Raw genomic sequence first — 24,397 nt, 5'->3', positions numbered from 1 at the left:
GTGCTCAGCCTTCTTTGTGGTTCAACTCTCACATCCATACATGACTACTGGAAAAACCATAGCTTTGATTATATACAGACTTTTGTTGGCAAAGTAATATCTCTGCTTTTTAATACACTTTCTAGGTTTGTCATAGTTTTTCTTCCAAAGAGCAAGTGTCTTTTAATTTCATGGCTGCAGTCACTGACCACAGTGATTTTGGATCCCAAGAAAATAAAGTCTGTCACTGTTTCCATTGTTTCCCCATCTATTTACCATGAAGTGATGGGACCCGATGCCATGATCTTAGTTTTCTGAATTTTGAGTTTTAAGCCAGTTTTTTCATTCTCCTCTTTCACTTCTACCAAGAGGCTCATTAGTTCTTCTTCGCTTTCTGCCACAAGGGTGGTGTCATCTCCACAACTGAGGTTATTGATATTTCTTGCGGCAATCTTCCTTCCAGCTTGAGCTTCTTCATTCAGCCCAGCATTTCACATGATGTACTTTGCATATAAGTTGAATAAGCAGGGTAACGATTTACAGCCTTGAGGTACTCCTTTCCCAATTTTTAACCAGTCTGTTGTTCCATGTCTGGTTCTAACTCTTGCTTCTTGACCTGTATACAGGTTTCTCAGGACATTTTGTACCTTATTTTAAACCCTAATCCATATAATACAGATGGACCATTCTCTGCACACCAGCAGGTTGTAGTGTGTACATATGTGGCTCATGTGTGTGTACAGGCAGAACTAAATGATATCCTGCATTTGGTTCCAGACAGACCCAATCATATGAATATCACAAAATAAAGCAAGTTATATGAATTTTTTGTTTCTCCATTCAAATAAATTAATGAAGATCATGGCATCTGGTCCCATCACTTCATGGGAAATAGATGGGGAAACAGTGTCAGACTTTATTTTGGGGGGCTCCAAAATCACTGCAGATGGTGACTGCAGCCATGAAATTAAAAGACGCTTACTCCTTGGAAGAAAAGTTATGACCAACCTAGATAGCATATTGAAAAGCAGAGACATTACTTTGCCAACAAAGGTCCATGTAGTCAAGACTATGGTTTTTCCTGTGGTCATGTATGGATGTGACAATTGGACTGTGAAGAAGGCTGAGCGCTGAAGAATTGATGCTTTTGAACTGTGATGTTAGAGAAGACTCTTGAGAGTCCCTTGGACTGCAAGGAGATCCAGCAAGAGACAGAGTGCTCAAGGCTGGTGCACTGGGATGACCCTGGGGGATGGGATGGGGTGGGAGGTGGGAGGGGTGTTCTGGATGGGGAATACATGTGCGCCCGTGGCTGATTCATGTCGATGTTTGGCAAAAACCACTACAATATTGTAAAGTAATTAGCCTCCAATTAAAATAAATTAATTTAAAAAAAAAGAAAAATACATATTGAAAAAAAATTAAAAAATAAAGGAGATCAGCCCTGGGTGTTGTTTAGAAGGAATGATGCTAAAGCTGAAACTTCAGTACTTTGGCCACCTCATGCGAAGAGTTGACTCATTGGAAAAGACTCTGATGCTGGGAGTGATTGGGGGCAGGAGGAAAAGGGGATGATAGAGGATGAGATGGCTGGATGGCATCACTGACTCGATGCACGTGAGTTTGAGTGAACTCTGGGAGATGGTGATGGACAGGGAGGCCTGGCGTACTGCGATTCATGGGGTTGCAAAGAGTCGGACACGACTGAGTGCCTAAACTGAACTGAACTATATTGTAGTCTACTAAGTGTACAGTAGCATTATATATTAAAAATTATGTACATACCTTAGTTTTCAATAGTTTATTGCTAAAAGAATGCTAACCATCATCTGAGACCTTAACATTAAAATACACTGATCATAGATCAGAATAACAAACATAATAATAATGAAACATTTTGAAATATTGCAAGAATTACCAAAATGTGACACAAAGACATGAAGTTAGCAAATGCTGTAGGAAAAATGGTGCCAATGTACTTGCTTGACACAGCATTGCCACAAATGTACATTTGTTTAAAAAAAAAGAATGTATTATCTCTGAAGCACAATAAAACAGGTGTGCCTGTATTTCTGGGTGTTCTCATACATAAATCAACACACATCAGGACACAGGTGAGAACTGTATCTGTGAGAATGTATGGATGTTCCCATGTTATCAGCTCTCCTGAAACTGATCCATCTGTGCAAACAGGAACATTTTTAGACTTTGGGTAAATGAACTGAGATATGTAGGGACACGGGACTGCTCATGACCACAGGACTGTGAGTTCCAAACTCCAGTGAGAAGAATAAAAAAAAAGGGGGAGGGGGATGGTGGGAAATTCCCTGGCAGTTCAGTGGTTAAGATTCTGTGTTTCCACAGAATCTTAGGAGGTGTGAATTCAATCCCTCATCAGAGAACTAAGATCCCACATGCTCCATGGCCACAGGCCCCCAAAAAGAAGGCAACTCAAAGAAAATCTGGCTCTGGCTATCCTACAGTTCAGTCATCAAAACTAGAGTCTGAATATCTTTTCTGGGTAACTAAGGGGTTTTACCAATTGCCTATGGAGAGTGTCACCAGTATCAGTAAGCTCACATTATTCAATCTAAAGACACTTGGAGGGCTTCCCTGGTGGCTCAGTGGTAAAGAATCCACATGCCAGTACAGGAAACATGGGACAATCCCTAGTCCAGGAGAATCCCATATGCCACAGAGCAACTAAGCTCATGCACCACAACTATTGAGCCTGTGCTCTACAATGCGAGAACCAAAAGCACTGGGGCCACATGCCACAACAACTGAAGCCCTATAGACTGTGCTCTGTAACAGGAGAGGCCACCACAATGAGAAGCTCCGGCACACAACTAGAGGAGTCCCCATTCACCACAACTAGAGAAAAGCCCGAGCAGCAACAGAGACCCAGCTCAGACAAAAATAAATAAACAAAATTATAAAGACACTTGGAGAAAATATTATTTTATTTGCTTTGAAATGGCCCCTTTCTGTTTTTCCAACCAGGTTGGTCTCTGATGATGACACCAACTTGTTAGACACTTGCACCTGGATCTCTCTTCACACATCAAGGTCAACATATTCAACACCCAATGCCCCACACAAAACAACCCCTTCCTCCATCTTCCCTACTTTACTCTCACTACTTCTTTCCCAGGCTCAGGGGCTGAACTGTCCACCTTACTTCCCTGTGTCCAGCATGGAGCCAAGCCCTGAAGACTCTATTCTTGCAATGTTTCATGACTCAGTTCCTCATTTTAAGATCCACAGTCAGCACTGGAGTGCCAGGCTGCACTACCTTTTAAAAAACAAGTTGAAACAAACTTTGTTTCATGATTTATTTTACGATTTATAAAAAAAAAACTATGTCTTATGATTATGATCCTTAATCATAATCAGTGCAAATTAATCTGAAAAATAAATAAATATTAGCTATACTCAGCACTCTGAAAAAACCATTTCAAGATGATGTTTTTACTGTTGAGACTTCTGTACGTGTTCTTAAAGACACAAGTTCACATATATAAACAAAATGAGATTAATATGAACATACTGTTATGTGTTTTTAGTATTTCATAAGAATATTTATTCTAATAGCTACAAAATACGACAGTATATGTGATCATTTAACAAATCCCCTACTGCTGGATATTTAGGCAGTCTCCAATACTTTTCTATTATAAATAACTCTATTAAATATCCTTGAAGCTAAATCTTTTTTTTTTTATTGCAAATACTCTCAATCATTCCCTTCAGATAAATTCTCAGATGTGGAACTGCTGAGAATCAATATGAACACTTTCAGAGGAAGCTGTTAGGCTGCTAACCTACTCTCCAGAAATAAGATACCAACTCGTTTCCCTGTACATTCACAAACATGGGTGTTATATCTTTGTTTTAATCGACATCAGTTTGAGTCCCAAAAGTACAATCACTTTCCAGGGACATTTTCCTGGAGGCACAACAGCTCCAGGCTCCCTGCCTCCCACATCTGCCCACTCTGGTCCCCCTGCTCTCACTTCTCAGATTAAACTCCCAATGGTCGGGTCTGAGCCCATCACTCCACCCCAGGACATCTCTTCTACAAAACTGTTCCCATTGACCTCTCCATCCTTCATATCCACAAGTCGGCTTCCTTGGGGTGACTCGGGAGTTGTCAGGGTTGAACATGAAAATATCTGCTGCACACCTGGTAGCTGATTTTCCTGAATGCTCTGCAGGTGCCTAGTTCTTCATTAACTGGATCAGGGCATCATGCTTTTGCTTATGTTGACCCCACCTCCTAAAGCACATTCACATGCATTTCCACTGAATGCATCTCCACCTGCTAAAACCCTAACCACACATCACTAAGTCTGTCTCACATACCTAAATCCTTGGAAATACTCTCCCTGTCCCCTCATCTGGGCTTGTCCCAACCATAACAGATGTTATGCCGTTTTTGTTAAAACTTCTATAAAAATTGTGACCACTTTCTAGCTTACAAGACTAATATAGCCATTTTCTTGTTTCTTCAGATGAACTGTACATGTTGACAGCAGACTCTGTATGGGATTTGACTGTCTTATTTGTATTACCTGTGGTGTACTGAGACAAAGAAGCTTCCATTGGGAGCTGAGATTTTTAACTCAGGCCAGAGAAATTTATGGAAAATCTATTACCATATTATTTAGGTATATGATAAGGTGGACAACGACAGACCCAGTAGATGGATCCTACAGCTGTAAATATAATTTCAAATGGCTAACATCTCTTTTTTCAAAGGATATACAACCTTTGCAGTGTAAGTGGTTATGGTCATTTTACACCTGATGAAAATGATGGCCATCTTTATCCAAGCAATTATTCTGATCCCCATGCTGGGTGCTTTACATGTCTTATCTTGTTTAAGTTGTACAACAACCTTACAGGTTACATCCTACTTCTCCCATTTTGCAAAAGAAAAGATTGAGGCTTAGTGAGATGAATTATTCTGCCTGAAATGTCAGAGCCCATAAGTCACAGGATGGGACTCAAATGCATATCCTCGGGCTCTTATCCATCTGCTGATGGCCTCCTTATCCCCTAGATGGCCTGGCACCTTATCATGTCCCTCTGTGTAGCCAGAACAGAGAAAGTGGGGAGAAGTGTAGCTGCAGTTAAAGGCACAGGCCTAACATAGAGATCCTACAACCAAAGAGTTAAAGCATGATGTGAATACAGGCATGTACCTGGTGAGTGGGAGCAAGAGTGTGCCTGAGGTCAGGTGGGCCAGCTGTCAGCAAGAGGAACCGGCACCCACAGCTGGGTTGAGAGAAACCTGCAGCTGAGTGGGGCACATGGTGCCTGGGGAACAGGTCAAAGAGACCTCGTGCCCTGCTTGGGGCAGCAAGACTCATATTTCATCTCATCAGGTGGTGAAAGAGCCACATGTACGCTTAGCAATCTCTGACTACCTCGCTCAGCTATCTCTGATTCCAGTTCCAGGCAGGGCTGAGCCCGTGGGAAACTCCTCCATCCCTGGAGAAGGCTGGTGTGAGGAAAGGTGGGACACAGGATGAAAACTGCCTGTGATAAGGCACAAAGAAATGCAGTGGAATCATACAGAATTAGATTATACTGTAAAGGCCTGATTTATAGAATATCAGTTCAGTTTAGTCACTGAGTCATGTCCGACTCTTTGCGACCCCATGAATTACAGTACACCAGGCCTCCCTGTCCATCACCAACTCCCGGAGTTCACCCAAACTCATTTCCATCTAGTTGGTGATGCCATCCAGCCATCTCATCCTCTGTCATCCCCTTCTCCTCCTGCCACCAATCCCTCCTAGCATCAGAGTCTTTTCCAATGAGTCAACTTTTCGCATGAGGTGGCCAAAGTACTGGAGTTTCAGCTTTAGCATCATTCCTTACACACAGCACCCAGGGCTGATCTCCTTTAGAATGGACTGGTTGGATCTCCTTGCAGTCCAAGAGACTCTCAAGAGTCTTCTCTAACACCACAGTTCAAAAGCATCAATTCTTCAGCACTCAGCCTTCTTCACAGTCCAACTCTCACATCCATACATGACCACTGGAAAAACCATAGCCTTGACTAGACAGACCTTTGTTGGCAAGGTAATGTCTCTGCTTTTGAATATGCTATTTATAGAATATAAAAGTAAGTATATGTACGGTAAGTGGCACAGATCTTTCTGTGCCTCCTGCTCAGTCACAACAGGGATTTAGGTGATTCATGAGCTCAGTTTCAAACCGTCAAAGGACATTTTTTGGAAATTACAGGTTATCAGTCATCAAAAACTGCCTGTGGGAGAGAAAGGAATTTACTAGGCGGTCCTGTTTAAATGCAATGCTGAGAAAGTGATCTGAATGGGCCTGAGACCCTGCATTTCTAAGAAGCTCCAGGAGAGGCAGGTGCTGCTGCTCCGGCACCACAGTCTGAGTCACAAGGAATGAGGAAGCCAGCAGGGGAAGGGGGGCAAGCTGAGAGTGAAGGGAGGGGTTTACAAGAAAACATTACATAAAAAAGAGAACATATAGAAAACTAATATTTTTGCACATTATAGCAAGGTCTAGTAAGCATCTGTAAAAATTATTATCCAAGTTATAGCTGTGAGAAAAAAACAAACAAAATCAATGTACCTCAAGAGCTGAAAAATGCTTTAATATGGCCCAGGACTCTCTAAAATGATCAAATCAAACACGAAATCATCTAAATAAAAAATGCAGCCCATGTTGAGAAAACCAGGAATTCTAAGGTGCTATTTACCTCACGCTTTTTTTTTTCTTTTTTAATTTTTGGTTGCACTGGGTCATGATTGCTGTGTGCAGACTGTCTCTAGTTGTGATGAGTGTGGGCGACTGCCGGGAGCCGGCATATTGCATATTGAGTGCATATTGCATATTGAGTGCAGCACTTTCCACAGCATCATTTTTCAGGATCTGGAATAGCTCAACAGGAATTCAATCACTGCTGGGAGCCAGCGTGAGGAACTCCGCCCATGACAAAGGTCATGAGGAAGGAGGCATACGCAAAGGTGGGATCAAGCCTCAGGAGTCCCCCTGGAAATTCTCGAGCATCTACCCCCCAAACCTGAGTCTGCCTACTTTCTGCTTTGTGCTTTCACTTATACCTCTGACTTTACCGGGGGCTGTCCCCAACTACCTCTCTGAAAAAAGAATTAGCTTACAGCTCCAGTTAATAATTCCTGGGTGTGACAGTGTTTCAACCTAAAAACTCCTTTGGAAATCCTCTAGCCTGCCTGAATAGGTTTTTCTGGCCACATGTGATTGTTCAGAGCCTCCCAACTGTGAGAGGCAGGAGATGTTCTAAACTGCCTAAACACAGATTCCTTTGAGTAGTTAAAAGATTGATTAGAAATTGTATTGGTGAAGGGTTTTTCACTTGTTGGGCCAATGTTTGCTGCTAAGTCTCCATACTCCTTACCTACTGTGTCCTTGGCAGTGTATTGATTGATATAATGGGTGTATAGAAATGTAAAATGCAGCTTTGTCCAATGCTTTTTTGGAGGCTGGTGCCTGATTTTGGAATAATCACCTTTAGAGAAAAATAAGTTTCTTAAAATGTTAACAGGCCTCCGGGCCAGAAGATGATGTCAATCACCTGAACTTTTGCATATGATAAGTTTGAAAGCCTGGCTTCGATTAGAACCAGGAACTGCTGTCCTTGCATGACTCCACCCCTTCCCCCATTATCCTCTATGCATAACTTAAGGTATAAAAACTACTTTGGAAAATAAAGTGCGGGCCTTGTTCACCAAAACTTGGTCTCCCCATGTCACTCTCTCTTTCAAATTCTGGCTGAGTCTCCATCTGGAGCGCAGAACCCACCATGCTTGCTAATTATGCCTGGGCTTCTAAGATCCGACCGGGGAGGCCTCAGTGTCTCCTCTCCTTTGGGAGAACGGAAGGATGCCTGCGGCCTGCGTAAGTGGTGCAAACTTCTTGTCTTGAAGTTTTATTGGTCTCCTGCGTAAACCAAGCTACTCAGCCTCTTTTCTCCACTGAATTTTCCTACTGAGCTATCCTCATTCTATTACTCTTTGTATCCTTAATTAAAGTGTAATTAAGCAGTTGTTTCCTGACCCTCGCCTACGCCGTCTCTCCTTTGAATACCCTGGACCAGCCGGGGCTGGACCCCGGCAGGCTACTCTTTGTTGCAGTGCATGGGCTTCTCACTGAGATAGCTTCTTTTGTTGCTGAGCACAAGCTTTAGTAGCTGTGGCATGTAGGCTCAGCAGTTGTGGCACACAGACTTGGTTGCACTGCGGCATGTAGAATCTTCTCAGACCAAGGATTGAACCAGTGTCCCCTGCATCAGCAGGTGAATTATTCTCCACTGCACCACCAGGGAAGTCCTGGTTCTTTATTTTCACTTGCCATTTCTTCTGTGATTAAAGTCCTGCATAGTACCTACTACACTTTCCTATTGACTCTAACATCCAGGAATTGGGACAGAAGAGGAAACAAGGGGAAGAGAATAAAGCCCCACTTTAACTGAGCTGGCTCACTCCCATGTCCCTTGCCTACCTTCCCTAGTAGCCTCTCTCAATCAAATCCAATACCAAAAGGGTGTCCTGGAGTGGTGGGGGTGGGGACAGTTGGGCAGGAGAGGAAACCTGTGATGTACACAGGTGGAGTGAAATGGCTTAATGAAGAGTTTCATCACCCAACACAAAAATGAAGCTAATGGCGATACTGTGTCAAGTTGCTGCAGTAATTAATTCAGTCTCCAAATTTAATTTGCCCTCAAACATTTTAGAATCTCAATAATCCTATGATTTGCAGGCTTTAAGAAAAAAGAATAAGAATCTTTTATGTTCCTAAGTTGTACTACAGAGTGTCTTAGATAATTCATATTCTATGCCTTTCAGGAAAATTTAAGACAAATGCAAGTTAAGAGAATTACATTTACAATGGAAAATCTGACAGACACATTGTCTGAGAGTAAACAAACATTGCCTTCAGTGCTCTAGGGGACAGGATTGTATCAAGAGCTGTGGTTAATGTTTTCCTGACACAGCAGTTCACCTTCTTCCTGAGCTACAAGGGAACTGGAAATTAGGACCAGCTTTTGCCCTGTGACTAACTGAAGTTGCTCTCAACTTCATTTGTAGCATTTGGGGATTAAGTTGAATATTTATTTTTTCATTTTCATGTTACAAGGATATCATTCATTTAATTACAGCTACAGTCCACTAGATGAGTCTGTAGTGGTGAGAGTTTTAAAGATCAGTTCTTTCGGTTATTCAGAGCTGTCTTGTGTATGTGTGTGTGTTGGTTGCTGCCTGCTCACACCTGTGTGCTACTCACCCTCGAAAGCAGCAGTCCCTCAGCACCCTCTCTGTGCCCTGCAGAATGCCACTTTCTGGGGAACAAAGATGAAAACAAGATGCTCCCTGATTTTAAAAAACCTCAAGGTACTTACTGTGCAATACAGACTCCAAATTATAAAGCATGCTATAGGTGCTAGCTTTTATTTTAATTACAGAAAAATTCACATAACATAGAATTTAACTACATAACAATTTTTAAGTGGACAGTTTGGTGTTAAGTATATTCACACTGTTGTGCAGCCAAGCTCGAGAAATTTTTTTGCCTGCTAAAACTGAAATTCTTACCCATTAAACAAACAAACTCCCCATTTCCCATCTCCCAGTCCCCGGAGACCACCATCCTACTTCCTGTCTTCCTAAATTTGACTACTCTAGGAATCTCACTTAAGTGGAATCAGAGTATCCATTCCCTTTGTGTGAGGCTAACATCATTTGGCAAGATATCATGAAGGTTTATCCATAGGTCAGAATTTTCTTCCTTTTTAAAACTGAATAATATTTCATTGTAAGGATTTAGTTCCTTCCAACTTTTGGCTACTGTGAAAACAGGTGTACCATAATTTCTATCTTAAAAGAAAATATAAGACATTAAGGAAAAATTGAGGGTCTCAAAGATGCATTAGATCAACTCAGAAAATGAGGAGATGTTCACCAGCCAGATGATGGAGAGAACAGGTCTCTGAGGTAGAGGCTCAGCGTGCACACTGAAAACCAGAAGGGCATGGTGCTTTGGGAGAATCTACACACGGTCTGATTGCAGGGGTGTGCATAAGTCAGGAGACATACTGGCTTCAGAGGGAGGTGGGGAAGAGCTTCCTACCACCTTACCTGCTCTGGTTGAGTCTCTTTAAAACTCTATCCTGGCCCAGCTGAGAGCTTCAATCTGAATGTGAAAGGAACATCACCAGCAGACATGGACACTGGCAGGTCCAGGTCACAGCCTCTCTGCCATCTCCATGTGGATCTTCCCTGCTCCCTTCAATGTGCTTTTGACTTTGAGCAAGTCTCCAGGCCCTGCCTCCATCTGAGGCCCTGGTTCCTCACCCTTGACTGGATCATGATTCAGGCTCTTCTCTAGTGGCTACAAGCTCACCGACGGCCCCCACTGGAGTGGGCTTAGGGCTGTGGTCCAGTTCCAGCAGTAGCTCAACCCAGGCCAGTAAGGATCAGATTTGTGCTAAAGAAAGAAGCAGTCTTTAGGGGAGGACAGAGGGATGGCAGCTCAGTGTGGGTGAGTAGAGGACAAGTCCACAGCAAAAACCAAGGGACAGAGGGGCAGGCTGCAACCAGAGGGCACCGTGGGAGGAAAAGAAGATTTCAGAAACACAAAGAAGAAAAGATGGGGGACTCTGCTGGTAGCCCAGTGGCTAAGAACTTGTGCTCCCAATGCAGGGCACCTGGGTTCGATTCCTTATCAGGGAACTATTAATAGATCCCACATACTACAACTAAGAGTTCACAGGCCACGATGAAGATCAAAGACCCTGTGTGCCACAACTAAGGCCAGCACAGCCAAATAAATAAACAAATATATATTTTAAAAAATAATCTGTGGGAGAGGGAGAGGGTGGGAAGATTTGGGAGAATGGCATTGAAACATGTAAAATATCATGTATGAAACGAGTTGCCAGTCCAGGTTCGATGCACGATACTGGATGCTTGGGGCTGGTGCACTGGGACGACCCAGAGGGATGGAATGGGGAGGGAGGAGGGAGGAGGGTTCAGGATGGGGAACACATGTATACCTGTGGTGGATTCATTTTGATATTTGACAAAACTAATACAGTTATGTAAAGTTTAAAAATAAAATAAAATTAAGAACCTAAAAAAAAAAAAAAAAAACAAAACAAAAAAAAAAATAAATAAAAGGTGGAAAGGAATGAAATATTTGAGAGTTAGGAACAGAGAGCCAGGGCAGACTACCCAGACTTCGTACAAATAATTAAGTGTCACATATAGTGTCCTGGGTCAGGTTAAGATCAAGCCCTGGATCCCAGGGCCCATCAACCACCATGAAGGAGCTGGGGACACAGAGAAAAATAATGCTGATATCCCCATTCCATGGTCAGTTTCCAAGAAAGATTCAGGGACAGTGTCACTGATCTAATCTGCATCCGTTAGGAACAAAGAGTCCTCCTGTACACGGACAAGGAAGCCAAGAGCAGAAGTGGTGCTAAACCTTTAGCTGGATTTTAAAGAGGCAAATGGCTTAAACTAACCTTTTGTCTTGGGTCAATGGACATTCCCAGGTTCTTCAATACCAGAGGCCCGTCCAAACTGTACCTGAAGTTCATATTTTGAAAGTTAATCTCTCCTTCATGGGGCCAGGATGGTGGTGGGCGATACTCAAGTTCCCAGGGTGCTTCTTTCTCAAGGTCTATATATTCGATCCCTCTTTCTACTGAAATCATCTGAAATGCATATGATATTATATGAGTTAGTGTCAGAGGGTCTTATTTATGGATGTTCAGAGACTATAAATAAAACCTTCTGCTTTTCTATGGTTCAGAACCTCCCAGGCTCAGAATCCGCAAAGGACAAAAGTAGGAGTCTGATAAGGTCTTGGATGATTTACAAACTTGTTTATCATCTTCAACACTTTTACTTACGACTATTCCCTTCAACTTTATATTAAAACTAAAAGCATTAGAGAAATGAATGGTAAAATTTTATTGATCCACCTTTCATATTTGAAGAAAACACAAGAGGATTTTTTCAAAGAAAAGAATACTTATGGACACCAATCAGTATGTGTGGCTACAGAAGGGTCACATGTTACAGATGAGCAGAATTGGATGGTCATCAAGACTCATTTTAATAATTAATCCCTGTCTTCTCTGTTAGAAGGCTGACATGGAAAGACTTTGTTTTTCTCCCTTTAGGAGAAGATACAAATATTCAAAATGTATAATTTACATACTGACTAAGGCCTCCTAAACAACCATGACTCCACACCTTTGAGAGCACATTCTGAGAGGGAGCCCATCCTACCAGAAAGGAGGGCTGCCAGCAAATTCAGGTGTTCAAAACATACAAGAATAAATGCTAAAATGTGGGGAGGGGTGGAGGAACATATTAATTAAATAAACCTCAAAATATCAGATTCTTCTCTTTTACCAAAATGAGGAATTACCCATTAAGAAAAAAAGGTAAATAAGTTGCTAAGTTAACAAACAATTAGCCTGTATTCTCTCAAGAATTTCAGAACCTTTCTCCTATGAGACATTTATTGTATCTGTAGTCAGTCTGTGATGAATATAAAATTTTCTGACATGGTATACATAAGTCTGAGAAAAGATGTATATATTTTATTTTACATTAACTACAGGCAGATGGAGGAGAATGCAAAAAAAACTTTGTTAACTATGATGTAAAAATAACAGTTATTATTTTACATAAGAATTGCTTTTAAGCCATTTAATAGCAAGGTGACCTGAAAATGCTAAGAACAAAAAGATTAACATCACCATGTTCTCAACTTCAGCACTTTGCCTGACGCACCACTGGAACATCCCCGTTAGTGTGAGAGTGAGAGACAGGACCAGGCCAACCTGCCCGGGAGTCAAAGCTAAATGAGGAAGAAAAGGAATAAAGTCAGTCTCCTTCTCAACCCTTCACACAGGTCCTTCTGTCATTTTACAAAGAAGACTCCTTTATTTTTATGATTTTTATTGGAGTATAGTTGATTTACAAAGTTGTGTTAGTTTCAGGTGTACAATAAAGTGAGTTAGCTAGATATATACACATATAATCTATTCTTTTTAAAGTTATTTTCCCATATATGTCATTCAGTTCAGTTTAGTGTGTCAGTCGTGTCTGACTCTTTGCAACCCCATGAATCGCAGCATGCCAGGCCTCCCTGTCTATCACCATCTCCCGGAGTTCACTCGAACTCATGTCCATCAAGTCGGTGATGCCATCCAGCCATCTCATCCTCTGCCATCCCCTTTTCCTCCTGCCCCCAATCCCTCCCAGCATCAGTCTTTTCCAATGAGTCAACTCTTCACATGAGGTGGCCAAAGTACTGGAGTTTCAGCTTTAGCATCATTCCTTCCAAACAACACCCAGGGCTGATCTTCTTTAGAATGGACTGGTTGGATCTCCTTGCAGTCCAAGGGACTCCCAAGAGTCTTCTCCAACACCACAGTTCAAAAGCACCAATTCTTCAGCACTCAGCTTTCTTCACAGCCTTGGCTAAACAGACCTTTGTTAGCAAAGTGATGTCTCTGCTTTTGAATATGCTATCTAGGTTGGTCATAACTTTTCTTCCAAGGAGTAAACGTTTTTTAATTTCATGGCTGCAGTCACCATCTGCAGTGATTTTACAGAGTATTAATTAGAGTTCCCTGTGCTATACTGTAGATACTTTTTAGTTATCTATTTTATATAGTAGTGAGAGGACTCCTTTATAATATTTGAATCATTTGCATGTAATGACAGTATTACTCATAATATTACTTCTGTTGATTGAGACCATAAAACAGTTTTAAAAAAAAGAAAAACCCACTATGAGGGACTTCCTGGGTGGTTCAATAGCTGAGACTCCACATTTCCAATGCAGGGAGCCTGGGTTCAATCCCTGGTCAGGAAACTAGATTCCACATTCCACAAATAAGACTTCACATGCTGCAACTAAAGTCCTGCCTGTCTCAATTGAGACTGAAGATCCCCTGTGCCCCAACTAAGACCCAGTGCAGACAAAAAAATAAATAATTTTTTAAAATATTATGCATTTATAAAGAATTAACAAAGTTGTTGCTGCTGTTCAGTATCTAATCATGTCTGACTCTTTGCAACACCATGGACTGCAGCACACCAGGCTTCCGTGTCCTTCATTATCTCCCCGAGTTTGCTCAAACTCACGTGCATTGATTTGGTGATACTATCTAACCATCTCATCCTCTGCTGCCCTCTTCTCCTTTTACCTTCAGTCTTTCCCAGCATCCAGGTCTTTTCTAATGAGTCAGCATTTTGCATCAGGGGGACAAAATATGGGAGGTTCAGCTTCAGCTTCAGCATCAGTCCTTCCAATGAATATTCAGGACTGACTTCCTTTAGGATTGATTGCTTTGATCTTCTTACAGTCAAAAGGACTCTCAAGAGTCTCCTCTAGCATCACAATCCAAAAGCATCAATTCTTCAGCCCTCAGCCTTCTTAAGGGCTTTCATTGTGGCTCAGCTGGTAAAGAATTCACCTGCAGTGCGGGAGACCTGGGTTTGACCCGTGGGTTGGGAAGATCCCCTGGAGAAGAGAATGGCTGCCCATTCCAGTATTCTGGTCTGGAGAATTCCATAAACTGTATAGTTCATGGGGTCACCAAGAGTCAGACATGACTGAGCAACTTTCACTTCACAGCCTTCTTAATGGCCCAACTCTTATGTCCTTACATGACTACTGGAAAAAACATAGCTTTGACTATATGGACTTCTGTTGGCAACATGATGTATCTGCTTTTTAATATTCTGTCTAGGTTTGTCATAGCTTTCTTCCAAGAAGCAAACATCTTTTAATTTGGTAGCTGCAGCCACTGTTCAAAGTGATTTTGGAAACCAAGAAAATAAAATCTGTCACTGCTTCCACTTTTTATCATATATATGCCATGAAGTGATGGAACAGGATGCCATGCATTGTATTTTGAATGTTGAATTTCAAGCCAGCTTTTTCACTCTCCTCTTTCATCCTCATAAAAAGATTCTTTATTTCCTCTTCACTTTCTGCCATTAAAGTGATATCATCTGCCTATTTGAAGCTGTTGATATTTCTCCTGGCAATCTTGATTCTAGCTTGTGAGTCATCCAGCCTGGCATTTTGCATAATGTACTTTCCATATAAATTAAATAAACAGTGACAACATACAGCCTTTTCATACTCTTTTCCCAATATTGAACCAGTCTACTGTTCCACGTTCAGTTCTAATTGCTTCTTCTTGACCTCCATACAGGTTTCTCAGGAGACAGGTAAGGTGGTATGTTATTCCTATCTCTTACAGAATTTCCACAGATTGTTGTGATCCACACAGTCAAAGCCTTTCACATAGTCAATGAAACCGATGCTCTTTTGGAATTTCCTTGCTTTCTCTATGATCATATGAATGTTGGCAATTTGATCTCCAATTCCTCTGCCTTTTCTAAACCCAGCTTGTACATCTGGAAGTTCCCAGTTCACGTACTGTTGAAAGATTTTGACCACAACCTTCAGTTCAGTTCAGTTGCTCAGCCGTGTCCAACTCTTTGGGACCCCATGAATAGCAGCACGCCAGGCCTCCCTGTCCATCACCAACTCCCAGAGTTTACTCAAACTCATGTCCATTGAGTTGGTGATGCCATCCAGACATCTCATCCTCTGTCGCCCCTTCTCCTCCAGTCCCCCGTCCCTCCCAGCATCAGGGTCTTTTCCAATGAGTCAACTCTTTGCACAACCTTACTAGCATGCAAAATGAATGCAATTGTGTGGTAGTTTGAAATTCCTTGGCATTGCCCTTCATTGGGACTGCAATGAAAACTGACCTTTTCCAGTCCTATGGCCACTGCTGAGTTTTCCAAATTTGCTGGCATATTGAGTGTAGCACTTCAACAGCATCTTCTTTTAGGATTTTAAATAGCTCAACTGGAATTCCATTACCTTCACTAGCTTTGTTCATAGTAATGCTTTGAAATTAATACCCTCTTGACTTCACACTCCAGGATGTTTGGCTCTAGGTGAATGACCACACCAACATGGTTATCCAGGTCATTAAGATCTTTTTTGTACAGTTCTTCTGTGTATTCTTGTCATCTCTTCCTAATCTCTTCTGCTTCTCTTATCATTTCTGCCCTTTATCATATTAATCCCACCTGGATTGAGATACACTTGACAGCATTATATAGGTGAAGATCATGTCATTATTCAGATTTTTGTCCCTATGGCTTCAATTATCAGTATGTAACTTCACTTTCTATATCCAATGTAGTTGCAATTGAAACCACAAAAACAAGGCAATGGGTTCTAAGAGGTAGTGCTTTTAAATCTAAAATATGACTCTCACTGTTCCATTATTAATGACTACAATTCAGTGTTATTAGTATAGAGCAGTTAAGGACAGTGAATTCATGCCACATTCCAATAGCTGCTCACCTGGTACCCACACAACAGTGAGAATACTGTTTTTGCAACAGAGAATCTTTCTCATTCCAGTACACCAGACCCCTACAAACAAGAGATGCAAGTAGACTTAAAGCTAAAATCTAAGCTGTACAAAAAGCTTAATGGTAAACTTGATTCTCAACTCCTAACTATAGGACACTACCTGGAATGTTCAGAAGATCAGTTTGCTACAGTTGTATTGACCCTCAAACCATTCAAGAAAAATAAAAAGATAAAAGATCTCAACAAAGACCTACTGCAAATAAACTATTCAAAGCAATCTACAGATTCAATGCAATCCCTATTAAATTACCAATGGAATTTTTCACAGAATTAGAACAAAATATTTTATATTTTGTATGGAAACACAAAATATCATGAATAGCCAATGCAGTTTTGAAACAAAGAAGAAAAATGAAGCTGGGAGGAATCAGGCTCCCTGTCTTTAAACTATACTACACAGCTACAGTAATTCAAACAGTATGCTACTGGCACAAAACCCAGAAATACAGATCAATGGAATCAGATAGAAAGCCCAGAGATAAACCCATGCACCTGTGGTCACCTATGGCAAGGGAAGCAAGAATATCCGGTGGAGAAAAGACAGTTTCATCAGTAAGTGTTGTTGGGAAAACTGGACAGCTACTTGTAAAAGAATAAAATTAGAACACTCCTTAACACATACACAAAAATAAATTCAAAATAGATTGCATACATAAATATAAGAACAGACACTACAAAACTCTTATATGAAAACAAAGAGAGAACTCTCTCTGACATAAACTGCAGTAAACTCTTTACTGACCCACCACTTAGGTCAATGAAAATAAAATAAAACATAAAAATTTGGGATAAAGCTTAAAAGCTTAAAGCTTTTAAACTTTATCCCTAATAAAACTTAAAAGCTTTTTCATGGCAAAGAAAACCATAAAAATGCCAAAAAGACAACCTGCAGAATGGGGGAAAATATTTGCCAACAAAGTGACTGACAAGGGATTACTCTCCAAAAGAATACAGTTCATGCAGCTCAATATAAAAAATAAATAAAGAAACAACCCAATCAAAAAAATGGGCAGAAGGTTAAAACAGACAGTCTCCAAAGAAGACATACAGATGGCCAAAAAGCACATAAAAGATAATCAAATCTCTAATTATTAGAGAAATGCATATCAAAACTACAGTGAGGTTTCAACTTACACCAATCAGTATGACCATCAGCAAAAAGTCTACAAACAATAGATACTGGATAGGATGTGGAGAAAAGGGAACCCCTCAACACTGTTGGTGGGAAGGTAAACTGGTACAAACACCATGGAGAATAATATGGAGATTCCTTTAGAAACCTAAAAATAGAGCTACCATATGATCCAGCAATCCCACTCCTGAGCATATACCCAGAGAAAACCATAATTCTAAAAGATACATCCATCCTAATGTTTGCTGAAGCACTATTTACAATAGCCAGGACATGGAACAAACCTCAATGTCCATCAACAAGCAATGGATATGGAAGATGTGGTACCATACATACAATGGAATATTACCCAGCTATAAAAAGGGCAAAATAATGCCACTTGTAGCAACATGGCTGGACCTAGAGATTTTAGTACTGAGTGAAGTAAGTCAGACAGAGAAAGATAGAGTATGATGTCACTTATATAAGGAATCTAAAAAAAGGCTGCAAATTAACCTACCTACAAAACAGAAGTAGAGTTACAGGTGTAGAAAATAAACTTATGGTTACCAGGGGATAAGGGAGGGGTGGGATAAATTGGAAGACTGAGATTGACACATGCATACTACCATATGTAAAATATTAAAATGGATAACTAATAAGGAACTACGTAAAGTACAGGGAATTCTTTAATGACATATATGGGGAAAGAATATAGAAAAGAGTGGCTTTATTTTATGTACAGCAGATTCATTTGCTGTACATCTGAAACCAAGACAACAGTGTAAATCAACCATACCCCAATAAAACTTAAAAAGAAAAGAATGGATCAAACGAGCCAAAGCAGGGGCCCAGGGCACCACAGGTCTGCTGGAGCAGGCACATTCATACCTGGTCTTTGCTCCTAAAGATTCCGAAAGCCAAAGACAGACATTCTTTTCTAAAACACAATGTATGTGAAGTATCTATTGAAATGCAAATTACTAAAAAAATGATACATGCACCCCAATGTTCATGGTGTACAGAAAAAGAATCTTTAAAAAAGTGGAGATATGCATAATAGATTCACTTGGCTATACACCTGAAGTTAACACATTGTAAATCAATCAAATTTTCTTAAAAAAGAGGTCTCAACAAGGACCTACTGTAAATAAATAAATAAATGGAAAAAAGATAAAAGTTCTGATCAAGACACAAATGACTTCACATGGACACACTGAGGAGTCACATGCAGCAAACACTTTAATACAATTCACTAAAACCAAAGAGTATATATTAGACAAGATGGCAAGAGTTTAAAAACTACAAACAAGCTATAAACTGTAAACACACCACAAATATCCACATGTGTACTTACTTTCTACCAGAATCAGGGCCCCAAAGGCAACAACAGTGACAAAGATGGCACAGGTGACATCCAGATACACAGCGAGCCATCGGGACATCGTCAAAAGCAGGAACCAAGCCTCTGCATTTGTGAATCGTTAAGCATGATACATAAACAGAAAAACCATGTTAGCTGCTTCTCATGAGGGAGAGCATTTTCTCAGCTGAGCTACAGAAGATTTTACACAAGGTAGAAAAGCAAAGTTACACACCCAAGAATCCTGGAGATTCCAGAAAACTAGGTTCTAACACAGGACAACATATGGGACACAGAGGATCAGTCCAGGAAGCAAGGATTGAGAACTTCGACACACAGGTTATGAACAGAAATAGGATCATAAGAGAGGAGGCAGTAAATCATCTCATTGGTGTGCTCCCTGCAGTGCTGGGCCTCAGCGTGAAGATCATCCTCTCACAGGGTGGACTGCTTCCAGCTCTCTGACAGAAGACAGCACAGCTCACACTGTTTCCAGCACCTTCTGCCCTCACTACAGGGCACTGCAGTGTTTATTCTTAAGGGCCGGTATCTACATGACCATCAGCTAAAAGGATCTGCATGTGACTTTCAAAATGCCATTTTATCTTCAAAATACAATATTATTGGAAAGTTTGACCAGGATTTCATAGACTTAGAGGAAAATCTGAATTTTCTACCTAGGAAAAACAACTTCACTGATACAAAAGTATAATCAAGTGGGTTGCAAATCAGGAAATTATTTTTGTCAATCATGTCTGCTACTCTCCATGCTCTGAAAGTAGTTGGCAAACCACCGTCTGGGGGCCAAGAAGAGGGACCACCTGGTTCTGAAAAGAAAGTTTTATTGGAACACAGCCATTGGCTGATGTATTATCTTTGCCTGTCTTTCTGCTACAACAGCAAAGGTGAGTAGTTGCAACAAAGACAGGACACAAAGCCTACAATATTTCCTATCTGGATCTTTGCAAAAAAGAAAAGTTTGCTGACTCCTAACTTAAAGAGACAGAAGTCCACACAGCACTGTGATGGAAGGACCATGCAAGCCAGTCAGGGGAGAAAAGCAGGGCTGTGAGTGGGGAAGGGGGGAGCACAGAGGGGATGCTGAGAGGAAGGGGTAGGGGAGGTAGGTGTGCAGAGGGGGAGGAGGGGCGGCATAGAGAGAGATGCTGGCCAGCAAGACCACCTGAGAGGGAGGTCAGGCCTCAGAAGGCAGCACATCCCATCTTGAAATCATTTCCAGAAATTTACAGACCTGAGTGGAAATCCTGGTATGTATCAAACAGCTTCTGAAACCCCTGTTCGGTTTTGCATGCCCGGATGGTCCAGAGTCCTCGGAGAGAAGATGCTAAGTGGGAAAACACCGGGCTCTGAGCTGGGGAAACAGAGACAGATACATGACAGAGAAAGTCAGGGAGGCTGAATGTGAGGAAACCCACGGTCTCCTAGGCTCTGTGGTCACATATCTTGTCAAAGGGAATCCTCCATGTGACCCTAAACTCCTGTTCACACCAAGCTTTACTTTAACAACTTGGGAATGAGAGATTCTCTTTGAAACTATCTTTGGCCAAATTCATATCACAGCTAGATATAGACAAAGAATATCTTAACTAGCTCATTCATCAAAATCCTCTCAAACACACCTCCCTCTAAAATCTTCTGGCATCTCTCCAGATAGAAACTGCTCACAAATTTTTTAAAAATATATTGAAGTATAGTTTATTTACAATAATGTGTTAGTTTCAGGTATATAGTATAGTCATTCAGTTATTTTTTTATAGTCATTAGTTATTTTTTCCTGATTATGTTCTATTACAGGTTATTACAAGATACTGAATAAAATTCCCTGTGCTTTACAGTAAATCCTTGTTGCTTATTTATTTGACATATCAATAGTAGTGTGTCTGTTAACCCCATACTTCTAATTTGTTCCTCCCTCCCTCCCAATCCCCTCTGGTAACTGTAACTTTGTTTGTTTTCTATGTCTCTATATTTTGTATACAAATTCATTTGTATTACTTTTAGATTTCATTTATAAGTGATATCATATTTTTCTTTCTCTGACTTACTTTACTAAGAATAATATTCTCTAAATCCATCCATGTTGCTGCAAATGGCAATATTTCATTCTTTTCCACGGGTGAGTAATTATTGTTCACTAATTTTTGAATCAGTAGCATTCTAAAATTTAATTCTCATTAGCATCCTTACCACCCTGAATTTTGATGAGCTATCTGTGTGCTGTTTCCACCTTAGATGAGTAACCTAAAGGTTTGGATAGAGTCAGTACATCCCCCACACTGGACCAGAGCCAGACATAGGACAGGGGTGAGATGAGAAAGGACAGCGGACAGTCTGCCGTCTCCCCCATCCGGGGACTCTCCCTGCACCTGCGCCAGGAGTCTCTGCGCAGGTCACAGAACACCTGGTTCTGCACTGCCCTTGCCCACAGGACTCATACAACCAAGGATTCTTTGAACAGTCTTGACTTCCACTCTGGGAGCCTGATGGATGTTTTTAGAACTGCCCTGCTGGATCTCTGAACCACGACATCATCTAACACTTCCCCTTTGTACGCTGTTGAGGCAAAGAGCTGAAAGTGATTCATGGTGCTTTTGATCACCCAATTGTGTGCCTATGTTCTCATTCCAGCTTCCACGCTGCTCTCTCTTCACTCTACTGACTAACTTCTTAGCTTCCTATAAATTTGCAGTTATAAGAGCAACATAAACTCAGATTGAGCTCATGCTCCAAATAATAAAGGCGAGGGACTCTGTTCAGGCCTTTTCTTCAGCCCAGCAGGTGTCCCAACCACCTCCAGAACTCATCAGTCTGGACACCGGGTGCTCACAGGGATGATACAGGTGAATTCCGGGGCCCATCACCCTGTCAGGAGGATGCGGAGAGTCCAGCTCCAGAGAGCACATAAAAGTCACTAGAACCAGGCTCTCACTTCCTGAGCAAATGAGGTAACATCAACACTATTCATCATAGACAAGGCTTCTGAGCAGGAAACAGATGTGGCTGTTCCCCCAGGGAGAGTCCTGGAGTGAACTCTTCAGCTTGGCCTCCCTCACCTGCTTCCATCATCAGGAAATCAAAGTGCAGCTGATTCTCTCCAGCAGGGATGGAGGGTAGGGTCGACTTTAGAAACCAGGTGTCATCTCAGCCCTGAACACCAGGGAACCAAACATCCCATCACCGACCTCACCTCATGCCCAAGAGGGCTGGGGTAATCTGGACCCATGAAAAGCCATCCTGCTTCTCTCAAACCCCATTTAGGTCTGAGCAGGATGCCAGGATGAGTGAAATGGAGGGACTGAAAATAAAATTAACTAGAATAGGGGTTAGGGGATGTAAGGTCCTGGTGTATGTTGCCCAAGATATCATTTTTCCCACAAGCACTGAGCTCGCTGTCCTGAAGCAGACTATGTTACAGTCATGGTGTCAGTCCTCAGTCATAGACACACACACAACCCTACAGTTCACAGGACTGATGCCTGTGTTTCCCACAACCATGAGGACTCTTGGGGACACACCCCACCAGGACTACAGATCTTCCCAGGCAGGAGGACCTTGGGCTGACAGCATTGCTGCAGGTTATATTTCAAGCTATGTGAGACCTGCTAGTTGTGACTAAGTTCTTGATTCCCCCATGTTCAAGGTTCCAGTGCTTTTGGTCATGGCCAGCAAGTACTTTACAAGCATCGATTCAAGAAATCCTCATGAGAACCCCAGAGACTGAGGGAGTAAGAGCAATCAGTGGCCAAGATTAACTATATTTAAACACCTAAGTGATAGATCTGGGTGTGAGACCCAACTTTCTGACCCAAGGGTATGCTTTTAATCCTAACAGCAGTGTCTCAGAGGGAGAATAATCAGGGTGAAGGATGCCCATGTATCATAATGAGCATTTTTCTCCAGATTTTGTTATTTATGTTCAGAAAACCCTCAAATCTTACTCAGCTAACATCCAACAGCCTTCACCACTACTGCACATCTTATTAAGCACCTGAGGTTGAACACAGTTCCTGGGAATCTAGTATGAGAACTCCTTAAAATAGCAGACTTGATGATGATTCATGGTCCTAATACATCTGACACACATCCTAACCCTCCCCTAGCAATGCTCGTAGCAGACATTGCTCGTTGATTCCAGCACTTTTTCAGACAGAATTTGGATAGGGCTTCATCATTCAGGCACTGCCAAATCAAAAAGCTGGCTAGAGAAATGCAGTCAAATGCTACCTTGGTTTTATGTACTTGCCCATCCATGACTGTCCATTGTTATGCTCACTTTTGTAAAAATGTGCCCCTCAAAACCCTATTATAATTAGCTGCCAATATGCCATGAAGATGAAAATGTCAACCTAAGATTCCAGAAAAATTGATGCTTTTGAACTGTGGTGTTGAAGAGGACTCTTGAGAGTCCCTTGGACTGTAAGGAGATGCAACCAGTCCATCCTAACGGAAATCAGTCCTGAATATTCATTGGAAGGACTGATGTTGAAGCTAACACTCCAATACTTTGGCCACCTGATGCGAAGAGCTGACTCATTTGAAAAGACCCTGAGTCTGGGAAAGATTGAAGGCAGGAGAAGGGGACAACAGAGGATGAGATGTTGGATGGCATCACTGACTCAATGGACATGAATTTGAGTAAACTCCGGGAATTGGTGATGGACAGGGAAGCCTGGTGTGCTGCAGTCCATGGGGTCGCAAGGAGTCAGACAGGACTGTATGACTGAACTGAACTGAACTGAAGTTTCCAGAGGCAGTTAGGCAGTAGGATATGAAACTAAACCTCAGGATTCAGTGGTCCTTCAGAGCATAAGGATGAAGCAGGCTTATGCCTTCTGGTCATAGCAGTCAGGTGTCCTTCTTTTGGCTGGTGACTCCAGCAGGAGCCTTAAGATATACTCTCACTCACTCAGTCGCTCAATTGTGTCTGACTCTTTCTGACCCCATGGACTGTAGCCCACCAGGCTCCTCTGTCCATGGGATTATCCAGGCAAGAATACTGGACTGGGTTGTCATTTCCTCTTCCAGGAAATCTTCCCAACCTAGGGACTGAACCCATTTCTCCTGTGTCTCCTGCATTGGCAGGCAGATTCCTTTATCACTGAGCCACCTGGGAAACCCTAAAACAGATGATCAGTTACTATTTAGAGAAAACAGTGGTGTCATCATTTAGGCACAGACCTACCATCCAGAGAGAACATAAGCAGTTCTAATCAGCTGGACACCACATGTGGTTATCAGGGGTGTGGAGGAGGGGTATATGGATTGAATTTAGAGTCTAACTTATTGCAGCCTACTAGGATGCAGGAAAATCCAAATATTCCACAGAGATGATGCCAAAGTTCTCAGACTCTCCAGCTCAAATACTGAGAAAATCCTGTATTGCTTTTTGAAAAAAGCCTCAGGAG

General features: G+C 41.6%; 1 protein-coding gene across 1 annotated transcript in view; it reads right to left on the bottom strand.

The window, feature by feature from the left end:
* Nucleotides 1–24,397, bottom strand: part of LOC129624656 (ATP-binding cassette sub-family C member 4-like) — a 161,707-nt gene that overhangs the window by 42,189 nt on the left and 95,121 nt on the right. The window contains 4 exon segments of the mRNA XM_055542816.1: nucleotides 11,531–11,722; nucleotides 12,779–12,879; nucleotides 18,966–19,076; nucleotides 20,224–20,343. Coding sequence (XP_055398791.1) covers nucleotides 11,531–11,722; nucleotides 12,779–12,879; nucleotides 18,966–19,076; nucleotides 20,224–20,343 — 524 coding nt within the window.

The sequence above is a fragment of the Bubalus kerabau genome, chromosome 12 (genome assembly GCF_029407905.1).
Source record: "Bubalus kerabau isolate K-KA32 ecotype Philippines breed swamp buffalo chromosome 12, PCC_UOA_SB_1v2, whole genome shotgun sequence".
Classification (NCBI taxonomy): domain Eukaryota; kingdom Metazoa; phylum Chordata; class Mammalia; order Artiodactyla; family Bovidae; genus Bubalus; species Bubalus kerabau.
The sequence above is the reverse complement of the archived record's forward strand: the minus strand, read 5'-3'. Positions and strand labels throughout refer to the sequence as shown.